We start from the raw sequence: 27140 nt of genomic DNA on the forward strand, positions 1-27140 counted from the left end.
GGGAAGGGTGTAGAGGCAGAGGGGACAGCAGGAGCAAAGGCGTGGAGGCAGGACCATGCCATGCATGGCTTTCTAAGCTCCAACAAATGGTAATAAGGTAATACATACCCATGGTGAACATTTTAAAGTTAGAAAAGGAGGTGGGTCTTCCACCTCCCACCTCAGGACCCTTGCCCTCCTCCTGCAGTGCACTTCCTCTAGGGGCTCCCAGTGAACCAGCCTCCTGGTAGGCATGCCCTTGTGCAGTCCCCAGCCCTTGCATCTGGCCTTTCCAGTAGAATGTGACAGAAATGGTGGCGAGCCAGTTTGGGGCTTCAGCCTAAGAAGGCCTAGCAGCTTTCACTTCTGTGCCATGGGGGAAGCTGGCTGCTGTGTAAGGAGTGCAGCTACTGTGATGGGGAGACCATGAGGAGAGGCCGCCTGGAGGGGCCACAGGAGAGAACTCCAGCAGAGACAGCTTGGACCACATGCAGGAGCCACACGACAATAACACACACGCAGAGGCCACACGTGGAGGGAGAAACTACATAATGGAGAACGGGGGAAACGAAAAACTCACTGGCAGACGTGCTCCAGCAACCATCAGCTCTTCAGGCCAGCCTAGCTGAGGTGCCGCACATGGGAATGGAGAAGTCACCTTGGATGTTCCAGCCTGCAGCCAGCCCTGGAGCAGAGACAAGCTGTCCCCTCGTGCCCTGTCCCAATTCCTGACCCGCAGGATCGTGAGCAAACAAAATGGGGGTTGTTGTTAGCCGCTAAGTTTTGGGGTGTGTTATTACACAACGTTCCGAGCACCCTGAAGTCTACGCGGCCAGTGCAGCCAGTTTCTTATGGCTCTTGCAGTAGGAGACTCCATCCTCCTAAAACACACGAGGACGCTTCCGTATCTCCCCTCATTTACGTGGGGTTTGCACACCACACATCCTGGCCTGCACTTGGCCTTTTCCTCTTAACGATAGACCTTGGAGATGGTCCCAGATGTGTGCGGTTCAATACAGTCATCACTAGCCACAGGAGGCTACTTAAATTTAATTGAAATTGAATGAAGTAAACAATTCAGTTCCTGAGTCACATGAGCCACATCTCAAGTGCTTAGTGGCCTCATGTGGCTGGCAGCTCCCACATGGCACAGCACAGATGTGGAATATGCCGGTCATCCCAGAAAGTCCTGCGGGACAGTGCTGGTCTGGATCCTCTCCCGTAGAGCTGCCCCATTCTTTTTAAATATTTATATATTTATTTGGCTGCCCTGGGTCTTAGTTGTGGCATGCGGGATCTAGTTCCCTGACCAGGGATCGAACCCGGGTCCCCTGCATCGGGAGTGTGGAGTCTTAACTGCTGGACCACCAGGGAAGCCCCTGCCCCATTCTTTTTGGCAGCTGGAGAGTAGTTCCTGGAAACAACAGCCCCTGATGTTATGTCACAAGATTTGCTATTGCAGTGTTCATTGTGCTTGTGCAGGTGTGAGTGTCTTTGTAGTATAAGTGCCCAGCATTTCTGGCCCAATGATGTTTCCCATTTTGATAGCTATGGTCAAAGTACAACTTTGCAAAGCCACTAAAAGTGTGTAAGTGTGCCAGTTTCCCCGAACCTTCATCAACACTGTGTGAATTCACAATTAAAACTTTTTTTAGCTAATGGCGAAGGTTTTCAAGATAAACATGATTCTATCAGGATACTGCTCTGCCATGCCTTTCTTTGACCTCACAATGCCACTGGGCATCTCTCCATGCTGACATATGAAGATCTACCTTGTCCTTTAAAAAAAATTGTGGTAAAATTCACATAGCATAAAATTTACCAGTGAAAAAAATTGAAGTATATATATATATTTTTTTAAGATGACGTTATTCTTTTTTAAAATTAATTAATTATTATTTTTTGGCTGCGTTGGTCTTCGTTGCTGCGAGTGGGCTTTCTCTAGTTGTGGCGAGCGGGGGCTACTCTTCTCATTGTGGCGGCTTCTCTTGTTGCAGAGCACGGGCTCTAGGTGCACAGGCTTCAGTAGATGTGATGTGTAGGCTCAGTAGTTTTGGCTTGTGGGCTCTAGGGTGCGTGGGCTTCAGTAGTTGCGGCGCATGGGCTCTAGAGCGCAGGCTCAGTGGTTGTGGCGCACCAGCTTAGTTGCTCCGGACCAGTTCCTGGACCAGGGATTGAACCTGTGTCCCCTGCATTGGCAGGTGGATTCTTAACCACTGCACTACCAGGGAAGTCCCTGAAGTATAGTTGATTTACTATATTGTGTTAGTTTCAGGTATACAGTGAAGAAAGTGATTCAGTTTTATATATACATATATATATTTTTCAGGTTATTTTCCATTATAGGTTATTACAAGATGTTGAATATAGTTCCCTGTGCTGTACAGTAGGTCCTGTTGCTTATCTATTTTATGTATAGTAGTTTGTATCTGTCAGTCCCATACTCCTAACTTATCCTTCTCCTCCTCTCTTTCCCCTTTGGTAACCATAAGTTTGTTTTCTATGTCTGTGAGTCTGTTTCTGTTTTGTATATAGATTTATTTATATTATTTTTTAGATTCCACATATAAGTGATATCATATAGTATTTGTCTTTCTCTGTCTGACTTGCTTCACTAAGTATAATATTCTCTAGGTCCATCCATGTTGCTGCAAATGGCATTATTTCATTCTTTTGTTTTCTGACTGAGTAATAGTCATATATATATATATATATATATATATATATGCCACATCTTCTTTATCCATTCATCTATCGATAGATATTTAGGTTGCTTCCATATCTTGGCTATTGTAAATAGTGCTGCTGTGAACATTGGGGTGCATGTATCTTTTTGAATTGAGTTTTTGTCTTTTCCAGATACAAGTCCAGGAGTGAGATTGCTGGATCATATAGTAGCTCTGTAACATTTACCATCTTATAATCCAATAGTTTTGATAAATGTATCATGTTTATGTAAGATGCTATTATTAGAGGAGGCTGCACAAAGACTTTATGGGAATGCTGTACTGTCTTTACAACTCTTCTGTAACCTAAAAATGTTACTAAGTAAACAGTTAAAATCAATCGGCAATTTAAAAAAGTTCAAAAAAATTTACCATCTTAACTACAGTTCACTGACATTAAGTATTATGTATTCACACCGTTGTGCAACCATCACCACCATCCATCTCTAGGACTTTTCATCTTCCCAAATTGAAACTCTGTACCCATTAAACAACTCCCCTTTCCCCTCTCCCCAGCCCCTGGAAACCACCATTCTACTTTCCATCTCTGTGAGTTTAACTGCTATAGGTACCTCATATAAGTAGAATCAGACAATATTTGTCCTTTTGTGTCTGGTTTATTTCACTTAGCATAATGTCCTCAAGGTTCATCCATGTTGTAGCCTGTGTCAGAACTTCTTTCCTTTTAGAGGCTGAATAACATTCCCTTGTATGTATAGACCACCTTTTGTTTATCCATTCATACATCAGTGGACACGTGTTGTTTCCACCTTTTAGCTATTGTGAATAATTGCTGCTATGAACATAGTTGTACAAATGTATTTTCAAAACCCTGCTTTCAGTTCTTTTGGGTATATGCCTAGAAGTGGAATTGCTGGATTGTATGGTAATTCTATTTTTAATTTTTTGAGGAACCGCCTTACTGTTTCTCACAGTGGTTGTACCATTTGACATTCCCACCAACAATGCAAAAGGGTTCCAATTTCTCCATGTCATCACCAACACTTGTTATTTTGTTTCTGTTTTTCTTTTTTTTGACGGTAGCCATCCTTGTGGGTATGAGGTAGTTTATCATTGTGGTTTTGTGCATTTCCGTAATAATTAGTGATTGTGAACATCTTTTCGTGTGCTTATTGGCCATTCATGTATCTTCTTTGGAGAAATGTCTATTTCTAAGCCTTTGCCCAATTTTAATTGAGTCGCTTTTCTGTTGTTTGTTTTTTCCTAATATTTATTTTTGGCAGTGTTGGGTCTTTGTTGCTGCGCGCAGGCTTTCTTTAGTTGCAGTGAGCAGGGGCTACTCTTCATTGCAGTGTGCAGCCTTCTCACTGAGGTGGCTTCTCTTGTTGTGGAGCACGGGCTCTAGGCACGTGGGCTTCAGTAGTTGTGGCTCGTGGGCTCTAGAGCACAGGCTCAGTAGCTGTGGCACACGGCTTAGTTGCTCCGCGGCTTGTGGGATCTTCCCGGACCAGGGATCGAACCCGTGTCCCCTACATTGGCAGGTGGATTCTTAACCACTGTGCCACCAGGGAAGCCCTTTCTGTTGTTGAGTTGTAGGAGTTCTTTATATTTTCTGGATATTAACCTCTTATCTGATATGTGACTTGCAAATATTTTCCCCTATCTTGTAGGCTGTCTTTCCACTCTGTTGATTTTGTCCTTTACTGACCAGAAGTTTTTAATTTTGAATGTATCAAATATATCTCCTTTTTTCCTGTTGGTTGCTAGTACTTTTTGTGTCATACACCTTGTCACTTTAAATGGCTATAGAGTGGTCCATTGTGTGGTTGTTCTGTAACTGGATCGATCAGCAAATCCTGAAGGTTCTACTTTTAATTTTTTAAAAATATTTATTTAATTTGGCTGTTGGCTGCGCCGGGTCTTAGTTGCAGTACGTGGGATCTTCGTTGCCACGTGCAGGATCTTCGTTGCAACATGCGGGATCCTTAGTTGTGGCATGCAGGATCTAGTTCCCTGATCAGGAATCAAACCACGGCCCCCTGCATTGGGAGTGTGTTGTCTTAACCACTGGACCACCAGGAAAGTCCCAGGTTCTACTTTTAAAATAGATTCAGACTATTTCTCACCACCTCCATGGCTTGGTGGAGTCCCCTGTCATCTGCTTTCATGACTCCAGTTACCTTCTCACTGAGATCCCTGCTTCTGCCCTTGCCTCCAGGAGAGTCCATCCGTCATAGGCAGCCAGAGGGATTCCATTAGAACCGAAGTCAGATACTGTCCCTCCTCTGCTCAGAACTCTCCATGGCTCCCACTAACCCAAAGTAAAAGCCCAGGTCTTTACAGTGGCCCACAAACCCTTGTGTGATATGGCCTCCACTATTTCTGTGAGATAATTTCCTGCTACTTCCCCTGTACTCCACCCACAGCGACTACATGGGCCAGGCATGCTTCTACCTCAGGGCTTCTGCACTTGCTCTTCTCGCTGCTGCTATCTGCATGGCCCACTCCCTCACTGCATTCATGTTTTTGCTCGCCTGTCACTTCAATGAGGCCTCCCTGGACCAGTCTAAAGTTAAAATAAAATCCCCCAACACTCCCCATGCTCCTCCTCTGCTGTGTTTCTCTCCATGGTGCTTACCAGAATATAACACTTTTTATAGTTGACTCATTTATCTTGGTTATTGTTTGTCTTCCCCAAGAGGAATATCAACTTCATGAGAATAGGAATCACTTCTGTCTTGTTCATGAATATGTGTCTAGGGCATGAGCCACAGTAAGTGCCAAAAATGTTTTTTTACACACATTTATGAATGTTTATTTAGGCAAATTTTCCAGAAATGGAATTGTGAGTCAAAGAGAATGCATCTTTTAAATATTTTTAACCACGTTGCTCAGGTGCCAAAAAATATTTGATGAATGACTAAATTAAAGTGAGTACCTTTCGTCTGTTTGTTGGACATTTTTATTTCTTTCAGCGATGGCTTGCTCTTATCCTGTGAGCATCTATTATATCCATAGTGCTGACCTCTATATCCCATAAGCAAAGTACCCAGTAGGTCCTCCATCAAAAAAATTCATTTAAATCACTCCTGCATTCCCAGAGCTTGCCACGTGGTGGCAGCATATGCTCAGGCAAGTTTCACTAGCCAGCACCAAGGGTATCCCAGGATTCCAAAATTCCGGATCCCAGGACACTGGACCTGAGTGAGGTCTCAAAGAGGAGGCATGGTGGGAAAAATCTCGGACATAGGAATCAGGGGAAATCTGGCTTTTAAGTTTGGCTCTTCTACCAGTTCACTGTGATCCTGGGTGGGGGAAGTCCTAACCCACTCTGGGCCTGTTTCCCACCTGCCTGATTTGTGAGGTTATCATGACTTGCGAGGTCAGGCCCTCTGTGGGGCTAAGGGGAGGTAATTCACTCTCATGTGTTGAGGTGGGTCAGTGTGAGGGGGAACAGTAGGCCCAGACGCCCAAGAGAGAGGGGATATAATTACCCGCATTTAATAGACCAGGGATTGAGGTCTAGAGGGTGCCACAGCCAGGAGGGTACAGAGCAGAAACAAAAGTCCTTCCTTGCAACCCCCAACTCCAAATCCACTAGAGACAATCTCCATGGACCATCTCTGCTGGTTCCCTCTTCAGCCTTATTTTTCGACCTGCTGGCTGATTTCTAAGCCCTTTCACCTTTCTCTGTCAAGGAAGCAACAATGGCACTCCCTTTGGGCAAGGTGCCTTGGTTTCCTCCTGCAAATGGGGCTAAAGAAAAGCTGCAGAGACTGGGAGAAGGAATTCTTAAAGCAGTTTGGGGGCAGAGGAGGGGCATGTATCTGGGTAGGAAGTGCCTGTTCTTCCACAGTCCCCGCCAGGCTCCTGCCCACCATTCCTAGCCATGTGGTCCTGGCCCACGGCTTCCGGTCTTACAAGAGAAGCTGGAAGTTTGAATTTTGATGTGAAGTGTCTTGCTTTTTAAATGTTGGCAATACATTCATTAAAGAACAAAACAAACAAAAAATCTGGAGCAAAACACTATGGGGTCAAGCTGAACACGTCTCTGGGTTGGCTAGGGCTGCTGGCTGCCATTTTGAGACCCTTCCCCGCCCCAGGTTCCTACAGACACCTATGCCAGATGGTAACTGGGAGAAGTCACTGTGGGTGGTGTCAGGTGGATCCTGGTTTCTCGGCCCTTGCTGCCTGCAGGCCCGCTGGGGTGTGTTCCAGGCCTCTGGGCCATAGTGGTTCAGCTCACATCACCGCCCTCCTTGGGGAAAGGCTGGGCATTAATGGTGGGGCAGCAGGCAGGGCCTGTTGAGCAACGAGCCTTGTGAAAACAAGGGCTTACGTCACCCGTGCACGCAGCCTCCCTGCAGGACACCTAGGGTGGCACTGGGGTGGGAACGGCCACTGATTTCACTGTCAGGCCAGGGCAGAGTGGGAAGCAAAAGGCTCAGTATTTGTTAGGTGAGGTCAGAAGGGCAAGACCCCAATGGGACTGAGTCGGGTCCTTGGGGGCTGGTTCCCAGGGTCTGGGTTGCCCCTTGACTTGTTGTGTGACCCCAACTGCCCTTATCTGAGCCTCAGCTTTTCCATTTAGAAAATGGGGCCCCTGTGGCCAGACCCGTTATGATTTGTTACAAACCCAAAGCAGGAGGTCGGGCTGGAAAGACTTTAATCCTTCCCACCCCTTGAATGTGACCTGGGACACACTTAGCTCTGCTGGGCCTCAGTTTCCTCATTCGTAAAGCAGAGATAATAATAGTACCTGCTTCCTACCAATTATCGGGAGGATTAAATGAGTTAATATACGTAAAGAGCTTAAAATATGGCTCAGAGAGGGTGAAAGATTGTGTGAGGACACACACAAATTAGCTGCAGACTCTCCAGGTCTCACAGCATCTCCCCAGAGTCCTGAGAGGTGGGGGTGGGTGCTGAAGCTCAGAGAGGGGAGCCATCTTGTCTGAGGTCACACAGCCCAGCTAATGGTGGGGGGAACCTCACCTTCTTCTCAGCCTCCTCCATTTATTGAGCACCTCCTGTGTACCAGGCACTGTTCTAGGCACTGGGGGAACCGCAGTGAATAAAACAAACAAAAATCCTGGCCCTGTTGGAGCTGACAATGGGAGAGGGCAGTGGGAACAGAAATCAAGATGCGTAGGTGAGATAATGTTGATTGTAATTGAGAATGGTGAAGGAGATGAAGCAGGGGGATGCAAAAGGAGTGATCAAGGGCCTAGGATGGGGAAGTCAGGGAGGCCTTCTCAGAGGAGGTAACCTTTGGGCTGAGCCCTGAGGAGCTGCCTTGGGCAGAGCTGGGGAAACAACGGTCTTGGTCCAGAGGTAACAGCAAATGCATTCGTCCCCTGGTACATTTTGAGCACGCCTGATCCAGGAGTTCCCATATTTGAGGGCTGGCACTCATGGAGGGGTTAGTCTGGAGTGGGACTGAGGCAGACAAGACAACTAGGATAACGGTGGCTGGAGATAAGGGCTGGGAAGGAAGTTCACCAGCAGGTGGGGCAGGGAGGGCCTCCTGGAGGCAGTGGCCCTCAAGCTCAGCCCTGAGTGTCCCATTTTGCAGCTTGGGAGGCCTGGCTGGGTGGCCCTGGGGCCTTGGATCCCTCCCTGGCCCAGAGGCTGCTGGGAAGGCCTAGAAAGCCATCAGGCTGGGCCAGTGTTTCATCCTGTTCCTCCCTGCCCCCCACCCCCCAAGGGCACTCAAGAGATGTCATTTCTCCAGCTCTCCAGGGCGGAGGTCACCCCAGCTCAGCAGATAATGCTGAAGGTTGAGCAATGTCCACCTGCCCGCCAGGGCCAGGGCTGGGGTCAGTGGGCTGGGGGTCAGCAACCAGGCAGGCTGGGAGCTCCTGCCTGGGCGGCCTGGGCCGGGGGTGGCAGAGGGGTAGGCCCAGGAGCTGCCCAAATGGCCTCGGAATGGCTCAGGAGAGGGTAAGGGGCCACTGGAGCCCACTCTGCAGGGAGGGCCTCAGGCCTAAATTCAGATCCAGGTGGGCCATCTTGTTTCCCCATCTGTGAACCAGGGGGGCAGCAAGGGCATGCTTCTGGCAGGGTGAAAAAGCAAACTCTGGGTCCAGGCCCACCCTCACTGCCCAGTAGGGACCTGGTGAAAATAGGGGCATTCCCTTTTCTCTCCTGCATGGCCCCTCCTGAGCCTGGCTGGTCCCCCACCCCACCAGCCTCAGAAACAGGTGTTTTGGGCTCGGGTGCAAATAGGTCTGAGGGTGCCTGGACAAGGGCTTTCCTTCTGAGAACAGTGGGGGACATGAGGCCATGTGATCTTGGGTGTGCTGTGGGCCTCTGGGCCTCTTTGTACCCTGGGAGAAGGCCCTTCTTTATGATGTGCGTCCCAGAGCCGTAAGCCTTATGTTTGGGAGTCTGTGGTGGAGACAGTAATACAACTAATAATAATAACAGTAACGACACCTTCACGGACTGAAGCTTGGAGAAGTGAAGTGACTTGCCCAAGGTCACACAGTGTGTTGGAGACAAGCATCCCTGTCCCCTTCCACCCTCCCGGGGCCCATGTCGGGCTGTGGTGGGGCTGGAGATGACCCGGGTGTGGTCTGAGGGGCGGGCAGGTGCGGTGGGCGGGGCTAGGGGAGGGGCGCGGTCGACCTTGGCACAGGCCCAAGTGGAGCTCGCCCCTGACCTGCAGGCCCCCAAACCCAGGTCTTCGTATTTAAGACAGGAAGTCGCCATAGGTGTGAAATTCCCTCCTTCCAAGATCTGGGGATGGGGGCAAGTTTAGGGGCGAGGCTGGACCCAGGGAAGGGCCGTGGAGATGGGTCACCTCTCCGGGAGCCAGAGCTGGGGTCTCCAGCATCCCGCCTGGAGCGTGTCCCTTCGGTGGGGAGTCGGGACTGGTTGCAGCCGATCCTGAAGCCAGCGCCTCCTCCAGCAGGGGGCGGGCCGCGGCCGTGTTTGGGGTGGGAGAAGAAGATCACGTTGCCCCCTCCCCGGTTTCTCTCCTCCCTTCTAGTATAGCCTCCAGCCCAGAGGGGGCGGTCCGGGGGCGGGTTAGCGCCTTCTCTCGCTCCCAATCCCGGGGCCACCGGGTGGGAGTGGGCAGGGGGCGATGCCGCCCCCCACCACGCCGGGGGACCCCCGAGGGCGCGCTCTGGGTCTCCAGTCTGGCCACTACGCCCCACTGCCGCCCTCCCGGGGGTCTCGGGCGGCCACAGCGTGTCCTCTGCGTGCCTGGGGAGGGGCTGGGGCGGCCTCCAGTTGTGACGCAGCCGTTGCCATGGCCCGCCTTATAAATAACCGGGCTCAGGAGAAACTTTAGCGAGTCAGAGCCGCGCACGGGACCGGGAAGGGGACCCACCCGAGGGTCCAGCCGCCAGCCGCCAGCCCCCGCACTAATAGCGGCCACGCCGGAGGGAGCGGCAACAGCATCAGGGACACAGCAGCGACAGTTCGGAGCTGGGAGGCCGCGCCACCTGCGGGCCGGCCGGAGCGGGCAGCCCCAGGCCCCCTCCCCGGGCACCCGCGTTCATGCAACGCCTGGTGGCCTGGGACCCAGCATGTCTCCCCCTGCCGCCGCCGCCTGCCTTTAAATCCATGGAAGTGGCCAACTTCTACTACGAGGCGGACTGCTTGGCTGCTGCGTACGGCGGCAAGGCGGCCCCCGCGGCGCCCCCCGCGGCCAGACCCGGGCCGCGCCCCCCCGCCGGCGAGCTGGGTAGCATCGGTGACCACGAGCGCGCCATCGACTTCAGTCCATACCTGGAGCCGCTGGGCGCGCCGCAGGCCCCGGCGCCGGCCACGGACACCTTCGAGGCGGCTCCGCCCGCGCCCGCCCCCGCTCCCGCCTCCTCCGGGCAGCACCACGACTTCCTCTCCGACCTCTTCTCTGACGACTACGGGGGCAAGAACTGCAAGAAGGCGGCCGAATACGGCTACGTGAGCCTGGGTCGTCTGGGGGCCGCCAAGGGCGCGCTGCACCCGGGCTGCTTCGCGCCCTTACACCCGCCGCCCCCGCCGCCGCCGCCACCGCAGCCGGCCGAGCTCAAGGCGGAGCCGGGCTTCGAGCCCGCGGACTGCAAGCGGAAGGAGGAGTCCGGAGCGCCGGGCGGCGGCACCGCAGGCATGGCGGCTGGTTTCCCGTACGCGCTGCGCGCCTACCTCGGCTACCAGGCGGTGCCGAGCGGCAGCAGCGGGAGCCTCTCCACGTCCTCGTCGTCCAGCCCGCCCGGCACGCCGAGCCCAGCAGACGCCAAGGCGCCCCCGGCCGCCTGCTATGTGGGGGCGGCGCCGGCGCCCTCGCAGGTCAAGAGCAAGGCCAAGAAGACCGTGGACAAGCACAGCGACGAGTACAAGATCCGGCGTGAGCGCAACAACATCGCGGTGCGCAAGAGCCGCGACAAGGCCAAGATGCGCAACCTGGAGACGCAGCACAAGGTCCTGGAGCTCACGGCCGAGAACGAGCGGCTCCAGAAGAAGGTGGAACAGCTGTCGCGCGAGCTCAGCACCCTGCGGAACTTGTTCAAGCAGCTGCCAGAACCCCTGCTCACCTCCTCCGGCCACTGCTAGCGCGGCCCCCGCGCGCGTCCCCCTGCCGGCCGGCCTCCGCGCTGCCGGGCGCGCCGCGGCCACCGAGACTCCGGGAAGCGCCCGCGCTCCCGCCCCCGCCCCTGGTGGCGCCGGCAAAACTTTGGCACTGGGGCACTTGGCAGCGCGGGGAGCTCGTCGGTAATTTTAATATTTTATTATATATATATCTATATTTTTGTCCACACCAACCGCACATGCAGATGGGCCGCCCGCCCGTGGTGTTATTTAAAGAAGAGATGTCTATGTGTACAGATGAATGATAAACTCTGCCTCTCCTTCTGACCCCTCTCCAGGCGCTGGCGGGCGGGCCGGTTTCGAAGTTGATGCAATCGGTTTAAACATGGCTGAACGCGTGTGTACACGGGACTGACGCAACCCACGTGTAACTGTCAGCCGGGCCCTGAGTAATCGCTTAAAGATGTTCCTACGGGGTTGTTGCTCTTGCTGTTGTTTTTGTTTTTGTTGTTGTTTTTTTGGTCTTTTTTTTTGTATTATAAAAAAATAATCTATTTCTATGAGAAAAGAGGCATCTGTATATTTGGGAATCTTTTCCGTTCAAGCATTAAGAACACTTTTAATAAACTTTTTTTTTTTTGTTTTTTGAGAATGGTTAAAGAGCCTTTTGGGGGCAGTAGTTGGCTTTGATTTTTTTTTCCCCCTTTATTTTGGATTTATGATTTTATATTTGCTTTTCTGGCGTGTGTGGGGTTGTTGTGTGTGTGTGAGCTGCTATATTATTTTTGGCTCTTTAGGTGGTTGGGTGGGGGGGGTTGCAGCTGCTTTTTCTCCTCTGCTACTCCCCCAGGGCCTGTGCTTGGAGATGGGGGTACCAGGCTGGGGCGGGGGAGGGGCAGAGGAGTGCTGGGCCAGGCTTTCAGGGTGACTCAGTGCTGCTGGGTGCTGGGGAGGAGTGACTCGGAACCTTGCTTGGGGAGGGCCTTCAGGGACTCTGGCTGGCTTAGTGCTAGGCTGGGGTCTAGACGGGCCTGGAGGGCTCTGACCTCTGCGCAGTGCTTAGGGACCCAGCCAGCAGAACTGTGACTCTGAAAGGGGAGGGGATACAGGTCTTGGTCCTGCTGAGCCCAAGATGGGGCAGATTCTTTTGGAAAGTGAAGTGGGGCCGGCTGTTTAGAAAATAGTGTGTGTGTGTATGTGTATTTTTAAGAGAGTGGCCTGGGTGGCAAGCTGGGGTTTGTGTCCCTGGCCAGCGGGAGGGGAGAATCCGGGCCAGGTAGGGGAAGTGGGGGGAAGGGTTCCTGTACTTCCACTCCTCTTCCTAGGAGTGGGAGATGTGCCATTTGTCCTCTTTGCCCAGTTGTGGACACTGAGGCCTAACCTCACCTGCTCAAGGCGGCTGAGCCCAGGTGTGAACCCAGGGCTGCAGTCCCTGATTCCTTGGGACAGAAATGGCCCCAGGCGAGGCTTCTTCCCGACCCCTTGATACCCTCCCACCCACCTGTTCGCACTGCACCTCCACCCCTATTCCAGCCCTGGACAGCATTCCTGAGAGTTGAGGATGTAGACGGAGGGGTTGGTGGATACACGTACAGTGTCCCTCGGTGCCTGGCACGCAGGAGGTGTTATATAAGCATTTGCTCTTGTTATTATTTTTCTCTGGGAGGCTCCTGGCATTTGGCACTTGAGTCTAAAGCGCAGCGCGAGCATGGCCAGCGCTTGCCAGGGGCCAGTGTCCAGTAAACCCTGGACCTGCCCCATCTCATTTAAACCTCACAGCAACCTTTGGAGAGGTTGCTACCATTACAAGGCCTGCTTTTAGAGCTGTGGAACAGCCTTTTGGCTGTCAAATCCAAAAGGGTGAGAAAGTGGTTTGGGGGCCCCCTGCTCTAGGAATTCGGGGGTGGAGGGAGGGTGGAATGGGGGGCTTCATAGCTTAGTTTGCTGAGGGCCTGGGGCAGCCTGGGATCTTGGGAGCAGCTGCTGATCTTGTGGTTTGAGAAGGGGAAATGCTTTTGCCCTCCCTTTCCCTTTGGAGGCCTGGATGTTCCTTCCCTGTGGGAGGCCAGGATATGGGAAACAGAGACGCTCAGCCCCCACCGTTATGGAGCTGAGGATCGAGGCAAACACCATCCCTCTAACCCTAGTGTCTCCCGCTCGTGGCCTGAGGGCTGTACAGAGCGCTGGGCACAAATAACCTCACTTTGGTCCTGGGCCTCCAGTGTGGCCCCGGACAGGTCTTATCCTGAGCGGCCTGATGACTGATGGGAACCTGGAACCTCCAAGTCAGTCCAGTGTCAGCACGAGCACATCGGCTCAACTGCCTCTAGGATTTACCTGCTGAAGGGCAGAGCCTGGGGGCTGGACCTAGGGAAGGAGGTAGCTCAGTCTTTTGGTGGGGGGGCGAATTGCCATTTAGGAACGAACCTCTCTAATCCCCACTCCTTTGGTCATGGAGAGCTGGCTGATGTGTGCTGCTCACCCATTTTTGTCACCAGAGGACGCAGAAGTGGTGAGAGGGGAGCAGCCTGGCCAAAGAGTGACCCCCAGCCTCCCCCTTCCTGAGTGCTGCCTGAGAACGAGTGTTGAGCGCAGCTCTTTACACACTCACACCCTCCCTATAATCTGAATAAGCACCCAGGGAAGGTGCTACACTGGTTTTACAAAAGTAAACTGAGGCCCACAGTAGCGGGGTTAGTGCTCAGGTAGAGCAAGGGTGGAGCCAGTTAGGAAGCTAAGTCTGACTCCCAAGTCTCTGGGGAAAGCTTAGGGCTGAGAGCCTGGCTGGTCATCCCAGCCCCCACCCCAAATCTTGGGCCCTTCCTGGAGGGCTCCTTGCCCCACCCCGGGCTTAGGCACCCCAAGTGCCAGAGTTAAGTGACTTGCTTATGGTTTCACAGTTTGGAAGCAACATTAAGGGAGTTTGAACCCAATCCCCTCTGACTACCCCTGAGGAGGGCTTGGAGAAATAGTTAACAGGTTGAGGGCTCTGATGGTGGTCCTGGTGGCCTGTGGGAGCACTGTGGCCAGAGCTGTGCCCAAAGGACTTGAGGAAATGTCATAAATGGGGGGACACCTACCCTATGGAGCACTAGGCTAGGAGAGCTAAAGGCTTGCAGGGAGGAGGGGCCAGTCCATTCAAAAGCTGGGAAACAAGAAAGAGAGCTGGATGGGGTGAAGCACGAGGAGGCCAGGGACGTGCCTTGAGGAACAGGAATAATAGTGGATGCAAGTTCAGTGTTTATGATGTGCAAAATAGCACGCCTAGACCTTGGCATAGATGGATTTGCTGGTTTCTTCCAACTGCCCAGGAAGGCTGGTCATGTTAACCACAGACCCATTTAGTGGGGTTGACCACTGAGGCTAGCTGGGAAGCCCAACCAGTGTTTGCTCAGGACAGGAGAGTTGACAACACATTTACACCTCATAATCTTGTGTAGTTGCCCCACAGCCTGGTGATCTTACCAAGGATAGAAGTGGGAGTCAGAAATGAAAGCTGGAGACACTGCCGGGTGCCGGGCCGTGTGCTCTTGGAGGCCATGGCTTTTGTTGCTGGCATTTTCCTGCCAAGCCAGCAGGCTCAGAGAGGGGAAGTGACCTGTCTAAGGTTGCACAGCTAAGAATGGTGGAATTTGTGGGTAGGAAAGAGAAGCGGGACTTCCCCGTCTAAATACCTAAAGAGTGTGTCCTCCTCCACCCAAACCATGTCTAGACCTCCCTGGGACTGTTTTGTCCTTGTTTCTGAGACATTTATTTGTCCAGTTTTTTCTTTTTTTTTACTTATTCAGTAAACATTTATTGAGCACCTGCTCTGTGTCAGGCCCTATGCTGGGTGCTAGGGACATGTGGTGACCAAGATGGAGGTGACAATTTATGGGGAGAGACAGACAGTATCTAGTAACTAGAACAAGGTAATGACAGGTGGGGACGAGGGCTCTGAGGGAAGGAAAGTAGGGCAGGGAGGGGTGGGGAGGTCCAAGAAGGCCTCTCCTAGTGGGTGGCGTCTGAGCAGAGGCCTGAGCCAGGTGAGGTGTGAGGGGGGAAGAGCCTCGGTTTCCTGAGCACACACTCTACGCCAGGTGTTATCGTGTGTGCCTTATGTGCCTTTTATCCTTGTGATAATCCAATGACTCGGGCGCTGTTTATCATCCCCCTTCCCTAGTTGGGGAAACTGAGGCACAGAGAGATGAAGGCACTGGCCCAACGACTGGTGAGTGACTAGCACGAGGCCTTCTCCTCCTGCCTCCCCCTCCATGGCCCCAAACCTCTCATCTGCTCTGCTTTCCTCTCCTGCCCCCCACCCCCTTAGTCCTTTCTCGGCCTGGCTGACCACCTGGGTGACTAGTGATGGAGCCCCAGAGGCCCCAGCTGGCTGGCCGGCTGGCCGCCCCTCCTTGGGGGTTTTCAACCTTGTATTGACCGTAGCCATGTGCAGGGGGTGAGGCAGGCCAGGGTGGGCTGGGGAATTGGGGGTTGGAGTTTGAGCCCCTCCCAGGTGCCCTCTGAGAACAAGAAGTAGGAGTCCCGTTTCAAAGAGTGGAGACCTAAGGCTCTGAGAAGGGACATCACTTTCCCAGAAAGCAGAAAAGTTGGGATTTGAATCCATGTCTGTCTGGACCCAGGCGAAGCCACTTTCCTGTCGGCTAGTTACTGCATGTGGGGGAACAGGTGGGCAAACCTCAATTTTGCACTCTTTGGCCCATCTTTGAGTAAGAGGCAGGGGAAAAAAACACCTCTGAGTTTTGCCCCTTATTTGCTGGGTGACCTCCAGCAAGATTCTTGACAAATTTGGGCCTGGGCTTCCTCACCCATGAACAAAGAGCAGTACCAGCTTCCATTTACATATTCAGCTAGCGCCAAGTGAGCCCAAGACAGTCCCTGTATCCCTGGGGCTGACATCCTGCTGGGGGAGATGGATGATGGATTAGCAGGCTAACTTCAGACTGTATTAAGGCCTTGGAGAAAGTGGTAGAGGGTGACTGGGGAGAGTGTTTAGAGAGCATTCCAGGCAGAAGGAGCAGCAGGTGCAAAGGCCCTGAGACAGGACCAAGCTCAGTGTGTCAGGGGAAGAGTGAGGAGCCAGTATGGCTAGAGTAGAGGCAGCCAGGGGTCGAGTGGGGAAAGGAGGACAGAGGGGTGCAGGGTCTTTCTTGCAGGGCCATGGAGGCCAGGGTGAGGCTCAGAGAGGTGGTTATGAGGATGAATGAGCAGGTGTCCCTGCCAGGGCTTGGCACCCAGAAAGCCCTTGACAAGTTTATCGATGGGATGAAACATGTCCTTCGGCCTCTGGATTAGGCAAAGTGCAGTGGGTGAAGAGCGGAAGGAGCCTGCCTGCCTGGGCCCAGGAGACCTTGTGGGTGAGGATCCTCTGACCCAGGGCCTGGAGCCATAGGGAGCTGTTCACCAGGCAGGAATGAGGGGAAGGGCATGCCAGGATACGGGTAAGGGAGGAGCAAAGGCTGGGAGCCAAGAGAGGGAGAGTTCTTTGGGAAGCGGGGACTGCAGGGGAGAGGGCACTGAGGAGGGGAGAGGGGAGGCTGGGGAGGGAGGCGGGGCCAGGCCTCCCTGAGGCCTCTGGGTGGGGTAGTAGGTGGCTAGGGGGAAGGCAGGAGGCTGGACTCCAGGAGGGGTGTTTTCTTTTTATTTGATTTCCTAAGTAGTGTACGATCATGGTGGGATGGTTAGATAATACAGAGTATCAATAAAAGAAGGGAATAAAAAGCACCCATAATTCTACTACCCAGAAATAAACCCTGTTAACACTTGATGTGTGGCCTTGGGCAAGTCAGTTCACCTTTCTGTGCCTTAATGTCCTTGTTTCTGAAATGGAATAATGATCGTACCTGCCTCATAAAGTTGTTGTGAGGATTAAATGAGTTAATCCATGCAACATATTTCGAGCAGTGCCAGCACACAGTAAGAATTAGCCATCATCATTGTTATTAATAACGTCATTAGCATCTTGGTGGGTTGAGAGCTCAGATGCTAGAAGAATTGGCTGCCTGTATTCTAGTTCTGAAGTTACAATTTCCTGGCTGTGTGGTTCGGGGCAAGTGACTGTATCTCGCTGTGTCTCAGTTTCCCCATCTGTAACAAGAAGAGAGTAAAATTCTTTCTAGTGTTTGGTAGAGTTTTGACAGGTTAATTCATGCAGGGTGATTGTAGAGAGAGAGAGACCTCTGTATGCAGCAGTTATTTCCTTCCAGAATTTTTGTTCTATGTGTACTTTTTCTTCAGGGTAGCTAACGTCTGTTTGATACTCACACACCATCCCCCTTTCCTCCTTAACAATGGGACCTCTCTATTGTTGGGGGCAAGTGCCATACTAAGACTACATTTCCCAGCTTCTCTTGCAGCTAGGGGTGACCAATAAGATATAAATAGAGGTTGTAGGTGAGGTTTCCAGGAACGTTCCTTAAAATGGGCTGACTCAGCTGTGAGATACATTCCCTTTTGCCTCCTTCCTCTGCAATCCCCCCAGTCCCCACTCTTTCTGCTTCCTGCCTGGAATGTGATGGCTGGAGCTTCAAGGACCATTTTGAACATTAGGCAGACATTGAAACATGGAGAGAGTGGTGAAACCAAAAGATAGGAGGCATTTGGGTTCTTGATGGTGATGGAACAGCAATACCAGTCCTTGTCTTCCTTGCTCTGGACTTGTTTACATGATAGGAAAATAAATCTGTGCTTATTGAGGTCTCTGACACTTTGGCTTCCTGTTACTGGCAGCTGAATCTATTTCTAACTGATGTATTTGCCAAAACAGAATCAACCTATGTGAGCTATTTTGTGACCTGCGTTTCTTAGTGATGCCCCAGTGCTTCCTTGTCTGAGAATGTTCTACTGATACTATTGCACATGAGCTCAAAACGAGGGGCTTGCTCTTTGCTTAGGAAGAATAATTCCCATCAGATGTGGTGGAAGGATTTCTTTCAATTCATTTTAATTACAGAAGTAATGCATGAAGATATCTGTTATGAAAGTTTTCTGCCTGTCCTCAGGTGTCTCCTCTGAGACTGAATCTCAGTGCCTGTTAGGGCAGGCTTGAATCAGGCGCTTGGAATGGACAGAATCTCTTCTGCTAACCCCAGTGAGCTCAAATCCTGTTCCGCACTTTCCATATGTGCTCCACCAAGGAGGCCCTCAGTTTGAAAACAGAGAGGGTCAGCCCCTGCTGCAGCTCACAGAGCGTGTTGGCAGCTGCGCTGGGACCAGATACCCCACACCACCCCAAATAACCCCTCTGCTCTGCTGAGCCCTTGGCCTACTGGTGCTTGGGAGGCACTTGGCCAGCCTGCCTGGGGCCTGCCCAGCTGGGATCTCTGCGAGGTGAGTCTGTAGGCCAGAGACTCCTACAGACTCCTACACACCTGTGGGCAGGTGAGTTTTTATTTTTACAGCTGTCACCAGGTTCCTGCCTCACAGACCCCAGCCCTTGGAGCCCTGGAGGTTGGAGGTGGCCAGGGAGGAAGATGGCTCCTCAGAGAAACTGGTGGGCGGGGGGGTCAGTAGGCTGTGAAGGAGAGAGAACTGGGGTAGGAGTTGGGGCTGCCTGGGCTGCTTTACCCAAGCCAGGCCTCAGTCCTCTCATGCCGAATGGGGCTGGTCATCAAGCTCACCTTGCTGAATCTCTCGTGGGTTGGTGAGGGACATACAGATGATGGGGACCCGTTTCTTCCTTGCGTCTTGAAACTCAGATGTAGAGCACTAACTAATCACGCTTCCCGGTTCTTAGGACGAGATTGCTGTCAGTCCTTTCAAGGTCTGCATTGCGTTTTATTCTCTGCCTTCATCCTGGCTCCCCACATCCATTCCACCCACTTCTCATAGCCCTCACCCCAATGTGGTTAATGTCTATCCTTATTTATGCATCTCATCGTTTTATGTCTTTTCTTCCCAGTGAAATATCCACATACAGGAAAGTGCACACAGCATAGGTATACAGCTCAATGGATTTTCCCCGTGTGGACCCATGCGTGTACCCAGCTTCCAGATCCAAACACAGACCATTTCAGAGCCCCCACCTAAGGGTGATCATTATCCTGATTTCTAACCGCAAACACTAATTTTGCCTATTTCTGCACTTTACACAAATGGAATCACACAATAGGCATCCTCTTGTATCTGACTTCTTTTATTCAATATTGTAACTGCAGCATTGATCCAAGTTTCTGTGTGTATCAGCGTTGTTTCTTTTTGTTACTGAACAGAATTCCACTGTATGGATATACCACAATACATTTACCCATTTTATTGCTGAGGGACATTTAGGTTGTTTCCAGCTTTTAGGTCTTAAAATTGGGGCTGCAGTGAACGTTCTAGAATACATGTCTTTGGTGAACATATGTACATATTTCAGTGGGGCATATACCTAGGAGTGCCTTACTGAGTCATAGGAAATGCTATGAGTATGTGTTTAATTCCTGTTAATCATATTCAATCCTAGATCTTATTCCATTTCTTACTTTTTTTCTGTTTGAAAAAAACTTTCTTTCTTGGTCAGTTTGGTTGCCATAACAGAATACCATAGACTGAGTGACTTATAAACAACAGAAATTTATCTCTCACAGTTGTGGATGCTGAGAAGTTCAAGATCAAATTGCCATCAGATTTGGTGTCTGGTGAGGTCCTGCTTCCTGATTCATAGATGCCGTGTCCTCACATGGCAGAAAGGGCGAGGGAGCTCTCTGGAGTCTCTTTATAAGGGAACTAATCCCATTCCTAATGGGACCTAATCACTTCCCAAAGACCCTACCTCCAAATACCCTCACATTGAGTTATTTCCACACATGAATTTTGGAGGACATAAACATTCAGTCTCTAGCAGTTTTTTTTGTTTTTTTTTTTATTATTTTTTATTTTTTTTTTGTGGTACGCGGGCCTCTCACTGTTGTGGCCTCTCCCGTTGCGGAGCACAGGCTCCGGACGCGCAGGCTCAGCGGCCATGGCTCACGGGCCCAGCCGCTCCGCGACATGTGGGGTCCTCCCAGACCGGGGCACGAACCCGTGTCCCCTGCATCGGCAGGTGGACTCTCAACCACTGCGCCACCAGGGAAGCCCCTAGCAGTTTTTATTTTGAAAAAGATCTCAAATTTATAGAAAAGTTACCAATATGGTACAAAGAACATTTTTTTCCTGAATTATTTGAGAATCAATTGTTGACCTGACCCTGTTGCCTGATCACCCCCTCATACTTTGGTATATAGTTCCTACAAACAGGATATTTTCTATATAACCACAATATAACCATCAAAATCAGGAAATTAACATTCTACATTACTGCCGTGTACTCAGACCCATTCAAGTTTCACCAGTTGCCCTAATAATGTCCAGTGAAAGGATCCAGTTCAGAATCACATGCTGTAGTTAGTTGCCATGTCTCTTTAGTCTCCTTTAATCTAGAACAGCTCCTCAGTCTTTCCTTGACACTTCTGAGGATGACAGGCCAGCTATTTTGTAGCATGTCCCTCACCTGGTTTGCCTGTTGTTTCCTTGTGGTTAGATTCAGGTCATGCGTGTTCAGGTCAGGCATATAAATCACAGAAGTGATGCTGTGTTCTTCTCTTTGTCCTAGTGTTGATGGTGTTTACTCCCCCTTCCCCAGTTTTACTGAGAAATAATTGATGTATAACATCATAGAAGTTTAAGATGTACAACAGAATGATTTGATACCTGTATATATAATGAAATGATTACCACAATAAGTTTAGTGAACATCCATCACCTCACATGGTTACAAAATTTTTTTTCCTTGTGGTGAGGATGGTGATGTTCACTTTGATCACTTGATTGAAGAGATATCTGGGGGAATTCACATCTATAAAGTTACTTTTTTCCCCTTTGCAATTAATAACTGTTTGAGTGGAGGTACTTTGAAACCATGTAAATATCCCATTCCTCATCAAACTTTCAATGATTAATTTATTTTTTTGAGCTTCTTTGTCCTTCTGACATGTTACCATCGTTCTTTGAGCACTTCTCTTACCTTCTGGCAGGAGGTGTTCCAGGTTCAGCTAGTGCTTTCCCTGCTCCAGCCCTGGAATTAGCCATTTCTCCTAGGAGCCCGGGCTCCTTTTAGTAGAGAACAGTATTTAGAAGCCAACGTCTTGGCAGGAAGTGTGCTCATTGCTGCTGAGGTGTCCCTATTCCCAGGCTCTCTTAGGGCTGTGTGTGTGTGTGTGTGTGTGTGTGTGTATATATAGACGTATATTTACATCCATATTATTTATGCATCTATCTGTCTGTCTATCTATCTTCATCATTATCATCTATTTAGAAGACTATGAGTTTACAGCTGATAACTCTAGTTCCAGTCCATCACCACAACATTTATCCTGATTTTCTCTCTTTCCATATTAGGAACTCTCTTTTCAACAGTGAGAAAATTGGCTCGCATTATCCTCAATATATTTACTTATTTGACAGTCCCCTGCGTGTAACCAATTTTCTGTCTCTGCACACACAGCCTTGGCCCCCCTCCCCAGTTGGACGCCCTCCTTACCCTCCTGTGATCCCCACACTATGTCACCTCTCTTGTGGATGATTTCAGTTGAACTCCCCCATGGCCTCTCTGCATTTTTCTTTTAAATTTATTTAATTCAAATATATAATATATGCTCATTGTTCAAAATTCCAAAAGGTATGAAAGGGTTTGCAGTGAAAAGTTGGTCTCCCTCTCACTTCAGCCCTCACACTCTCAGTTCCCTTCCCCAGAGGTCAGTGCAGTTCCCAGCAGTTTTTCTTGTTTCAGATTGTCTGTGTGAGGTGGAGCACACGCACACGATATTTACACACGTCACATTGTGGCGCTTTCCATCATGGTCTGTACTTTGCTTTCTTCATTGAACAGTGTATCTTGGAGGTTGTTCATATCAGTGCTACTGTAGAGCTGCCTCAGTCTTTTCAATGATCACACAATATTCCATTGCACGGATGTACCATAATCATTGAACCAGTCCCCTTTTGATGGACATTTAAGTTGTTTCCGACCTTTTTCTAGCTCAGGCAATACTATAAGGGACAGCCACATCAGATCCATTGCTGGAAGACTGTGTTTTAGAGATGTCTCCGTGCTGCTCTTCATTGCTTTTTACTCTGATGCATAACATTCCTCTGATGTATCTGCCCCATTTTAATGTACTTTTCCCCTTATGATGGACACTGATGTGGCCTCCAAGTTCCCTCAGCCACAAACACTGTAATGATGTCATTGAATGTGTCTCTGTGTAGGTTAGGTTGTCCGGATACTGAGATGGAGTTTGGGGGAGACTATGATCGAGGGATGAGCTTGATTGTTCATGATCCCCCTGCCAGTGTCAGTTTTTCCTCATCGCCCTTTGTTCCTTCTGTCTCCCTGTGGGGCTCACGAGTCAGATGGGTGTGGGTCACTAGGTGTTTGTCACTTAGATGTTTGACCTGGAATAAATGACCTCCCCTTCTAAGCCTCAGTTTCCTCGTCTGTGCAATGGGTCTCTCACATTCCTGACTGTTGTGTAGCATGGAGCTTGGTGGAAAATAAGCCCTTGATAAACAAAAGGGTCCCATTAAAATAGGGTCCCTAGGCCTTTGTGGCATAAGTCTCTACCTCAGGCTCAGGTTTGGGGACACAATCCCTTAAGGCAGTGAGAGGGAGAGGGGCTGACCTCTCCCTCTGGAGAGGACCAGGGAGTCGGGGAGTTGGACTGGGGTTGTTATGCCCCAAGAAGGGTTGTAACCAGACTTTTGATTCAGTAATGTTTGAAGGAAAAACGCTAATATAGATGGGGACTGGTATTCATTTCATTTCATTTCATTTCATTCATTCATTCATCCATTCATGTTCCTCTTAACAGCTTGTGACTTTGGGCAAGTGCCTTAACTTCTCTGTACCTTGGTTTTTTCTTCTGCAAAATGGGGATGGCAGTAATAGTACCTACCTCATAGGTGTGGTGAGGTTAAGTAAGATGATACAAGTGAAATGCTTAGAGCAGTGCCTGGCACATAGTAAATATTCAAAAAATATCAATTATTATCACAATTCATTTTGCCTACAAATTGTTTACTGAGAATCTGCTACATGTCAGTGTTAGTTGTCTCTCTCTGCCCAGAACTAGAACCACCTGGAGCCTCAGTTCTATAAAATCAGAGCCCAGGGCTTCTCTGGTGGTGCAGTGGTTAAGAATCTGCCTGCCAACGCAGAGAACACAGGTTCGAGCCCTGGTCCGGGAAGATCCCACATGCTGTAGAGCAACGAAGCCCGTGCGCCACAACTACTGAGCCTGCGCTCTAGAGCCTGCAAGCCACAACTACTGAGCCCGCGTGCCTAGAGCCTGTGCTCCACAGCAAGAGAAGCCACCGCGATGAGAAGCCCGCGCACCGCAACGAAGAGTAGCCCCCGCTCACTGCAACTAGAGAAAGCCCGCGTGCAGCAACGAAGACCCGACGCAGCCAAAAGTAAAAAAAATAAAAAAATAAAAAATCAGAGGCCAGAAAGGAAGACATAATCTCAGGGTGTAACCACCTCTACCCAGCAATCCCAGCTGCCACAGGTGGTTTAAGATTCCCCGCCCCCTGCATTTCCAGGCCAGGGCTCCTGATGCCCCTGTAAGCTCCTACCACCCAGCTCCCCAGAGGTTGTACATCCTCAAACCCTCTCCAACAGCACTGATCTGAACCCTTGTGGACTCAGGAAAAAAGAGACTGAGGCAGCAAACCCCCATGTGTGCAATGGGGACTCCTCTTTTTAAGCCCTAGACGTTGCTGAAGGTCCAAACTGCCTTTTCTTTGCAGCCAGTTGGGTCCTGGGAGAAAATAGGCAACATAAGTTGGCCAGGGCTCATCTGGTGCCTGCTGTCATTAGTTCACTGTGGACCAGGGTTTCTCAACCGTGGCACTATTGGCGTGTGGGGCAGGATCATTCTTTGTTGTGGGGCTCTTGGGCATTGCAGCATCCCTGGCCTCTACTCACTAGATGCCAGTAGCATCACTGCCCCCAGCTGTGACAACCAAAAATGTCTCCAGACATTGCCAAGTGTCCTTTGGGGGGAAAAATCCCCCTGAGTTGAAAACCCCTGGTGTGGAGGATGCAGCGGCTGGGCTGAGTCCCCACTGGCTCGCTGGGTGACACTGGGGACTGTACTCTGTACTCTCAGGGCCTCGGGTCCCCATCCCTCATGGGATCAAGCTGAGACAGCACGAAGGGGCCTCCAGTCTGGTCTGACTAGAATTCTGGGCTTCTGCCTACCCCTGTCTCTCTGTGCATCTTGGTTGCAAATTCTAGGAGGCAGGGTGAGGGTTAGGGCCCAGGAGACAGGTCTGGGTGGGGACAGCCGTGTGTTTGTTCTTTGGCCCCATGCCTGGCCCTCCCTCCAAATGCAGGAGAGATAATAATTACAAAAGCAGGCCTTAGGTTGTGTCATTTAATCCTTGTAACAGCTCTAGGAGGTGGGAGCTTTTATTGTCCCTATTTTCCAGCAATAGGACAAATCACAATTGTGTGCCACTTGACAGGACACGCAGGAAGAATACAGCATCACTTGTATTATATCCCTGCAAAGATGCATAACCTGAATCTAACTAGGAGGAATCATCAGACAAATCCAGAGTGAAGGACATATTGCAAAATAGCTAGCGTGTCATCCTCAAAAGCAGGACAAGAAAATCCAGGAGAGGCTGAGGAACTGTTGAAGGAGCCTACATACAACTGAGGGAAGCTAAGAGTGATTCTGGACCAGAAAAAAATCATAAAGACCTTTATGGGGACGATTATGGAATATCGAATTGGTGTATGGATTCGATAGTAGTGCTGCATCGATGCTAAGTGTCCTGAATTTGATAATAGTACCAGGTGTGTAATGGGGGCTCAGGAGATACAGGCTGGAGGGTTTAGGAATAAAAGGACATCAGGTCTACAACTGACTCTCAAATAATTCAGGATAAGAGAGAAATATAAATAGAGGGGAAGTGATGAAGTAAGTGGGAAAAAATATAAACAATCTGGGTGAAGGATATTCTGTATCCTGGGTGAACAGTTCCTGTAACTCTTGTAATTTTTTCTGTAAGTTCAAAAGTTACACCAAAATAAATTAGAAAAACAAATAAAAAGTCTGACCTTCAATGTACCTAAGAGAAATGAAAATACGTGTCCGCAAAAAGACCTGTAAGCATGTTCTCAGCAGTTTTATTTACAATAGCCCCAAACTGGAAACAGCTCAAATGTCTTTCAGCAAGTGAGAAGATCAACAAATTGTAGTCCATCTATAAATGGAATACTGTTCAGCAATAACATGGAGTAAGCGACTGATTCACACACGTTGTGGATGGATCTTAAAAGCATTATGCAGAGGGAAAGAAGCTAAACCCAAAAGACCACGTACCGTGTGATTCCTCTGATATGAAGTTTGAGAACAGGTCAGACAAATCTAGAAGTCACAGTAGCAGTTCCTTTTGGGTGTAGAGTTATTGCCTGGGAAGGGACATAAGGGAGCCTTATGGGCTGCTGCAAAAGTTCTCTGTCTTGATCTGGGTGGTGGTCACATATATAAATAGGCGCTGGGGTAAAAATTCATTGAGGTAAAAATTCATTGAGATAAGTTCCTTTCCTGACCTTTGTCCTACATAAGTGAATAAAAGTAAAATAATTACCCAAAATTAAAGATACACATTGAACACATGAGAATGAGGTGGGCAGGGAGTGGAGAGTGGGGTTAAGGGGAATAAATAAAACCAGAGAGGAGCCTTGCGTGGGCAATGACGACAACACTGTGAATTGAGGAATCAGCTTGGATAACTTGGCCTTTTGTACCTCAGGTTCAAAAGCAAAAACCAAAAAGACACAAGAGCTCAGAGAAGGGGATTACCCTGCCTGAGGCCCCACAGCTGGTGGGTGGCAGAGGCAGGATTTGAACCTGGGTCTGGGTGACCCCGGAGTGTGCTCCTTACCCAGTGCTCTGGCCTGGACTCAGGGGGCTGGACAGCCGTGCCAGGCTCCCAGAGGTTCCCCAGGGCCTGGCAGGGGATGATGAAACCACTGCCTGGCAAAGGCCATTCCAGCCCAGAGCTCAGGGCTCCAAGTGGGGAGGGGAGGCAGTGGGACAGAGGGCAGCCCCGCCTGCAACTCCCATCCCTGGAGCCTCGTTCCCTGGCCTGGGGCAGCTCTGCCAATCTCCGCCCGCCTCCCACCGGCCTTTGCCTTCCTTCCTGAGCCAGCACGTGAGCTCTGTAGCCCCACAGGCTTGGGTACGAATCCCAGCACTGCCCGCATCTGATTAGGTAACCTGGGCTGAGCGGCTCCTCACTTTATGCCTCAGGTTCCACTTCCAGAGCCTGTCCGTGAGAGCATCTAGCTAACAGCACTGTTGAGCAGACTCGAGGAGTTAAATGTGTGCACATCTTGACACAATACCTGCGCGTACTAAGTACCCAATAATAGTAGCTGCTCTTGTTGGTGGTGTTATTGCTATTTGTGGGAAAGGGGGAGCCCATGTTGCCCTTAGGCCTTACGAATACCAGCATGTTAAGACGGCTGGCATGGAATGGAAAGCTCTGGAGAAAGGAGCTTTCAGACTGCCTGAAGGTTACTCAGAAAACTCACTTAATTCCCACTCTGAGTTTTGAAAAAGTTTTTGGTAAGCTAAGGCAAGACCAGCACGGGCTTCACGGGCCTGCAGCCTGGGCAGGTGCACAGGGCCCTGTGCTCAGAAGGGCCCCGGGCTAGGTTTAATGCTCTGCTATTGCGTCTTGAGACTCCTAGTGATTTCAGAATGAGGGTCTCCACATTTGCACTTAGCTGGTGCTGTGGCATGCAGCGAGGTCAGCGAGCACTGAGTTTCTCCTTAGACGTTCAGGAACATTCTTTGAGTGTAGCTGTCCCCATCACTGACCTTGCTGACCCCAGTTTCCTCACCTGGGAAGTGGGAAGAAAGACTTTGTGCAAGGCCACAGGGAGACGAGAGGAACCCAGTCTTCTGGTTC

At 50.3% G+C, this 27140-nt stretch overlaps 1 protein-coding gene and 1 long non-coding RNA gene across 2 annotated transcripts in view; both read left to right on the forward strand.

Annotated features, from left to right (window-relative positions):
- Positions 1-27140, forward strand: part of LOC111186769 (uncharacterized) — a 246370-nt gene that overhangs the window by 13960 nt on the left and 205270 nt on the right. The window lies entirely within an intron of this gene.
- On the forward strand, positions 9944-11841 carry CEBPB (CCAAT enhancer binding protein beta). The gene has a single exon (XM_022597648.2). It carries the CDS (start codon positions 10176-10178, stop codon positions 11211-11213), a length of 1038 nt encoding a protein of 345 aa, XP_022453356.1. The 5' UTR covers positions 9944-10175; the 3' UTR covers positions 11214-11841.

This window comes from Delphinapterus leucas, chromosome 15 (genome assembly GCF_059928025.1).
Source record: "Delphinapterus leucas isolate spDelLeu-1000000601 "Yukka" chromosome 15, BTC_Dleu_Yukka2, whole genome shotgun sequence".
NCBI classification, from domain to species: Eukaryota; Metazoa; Chordata; class Mammalia; order Artiodactyla; family Monodontidae; genus Delphinapterus; species Delphinapterus leucas.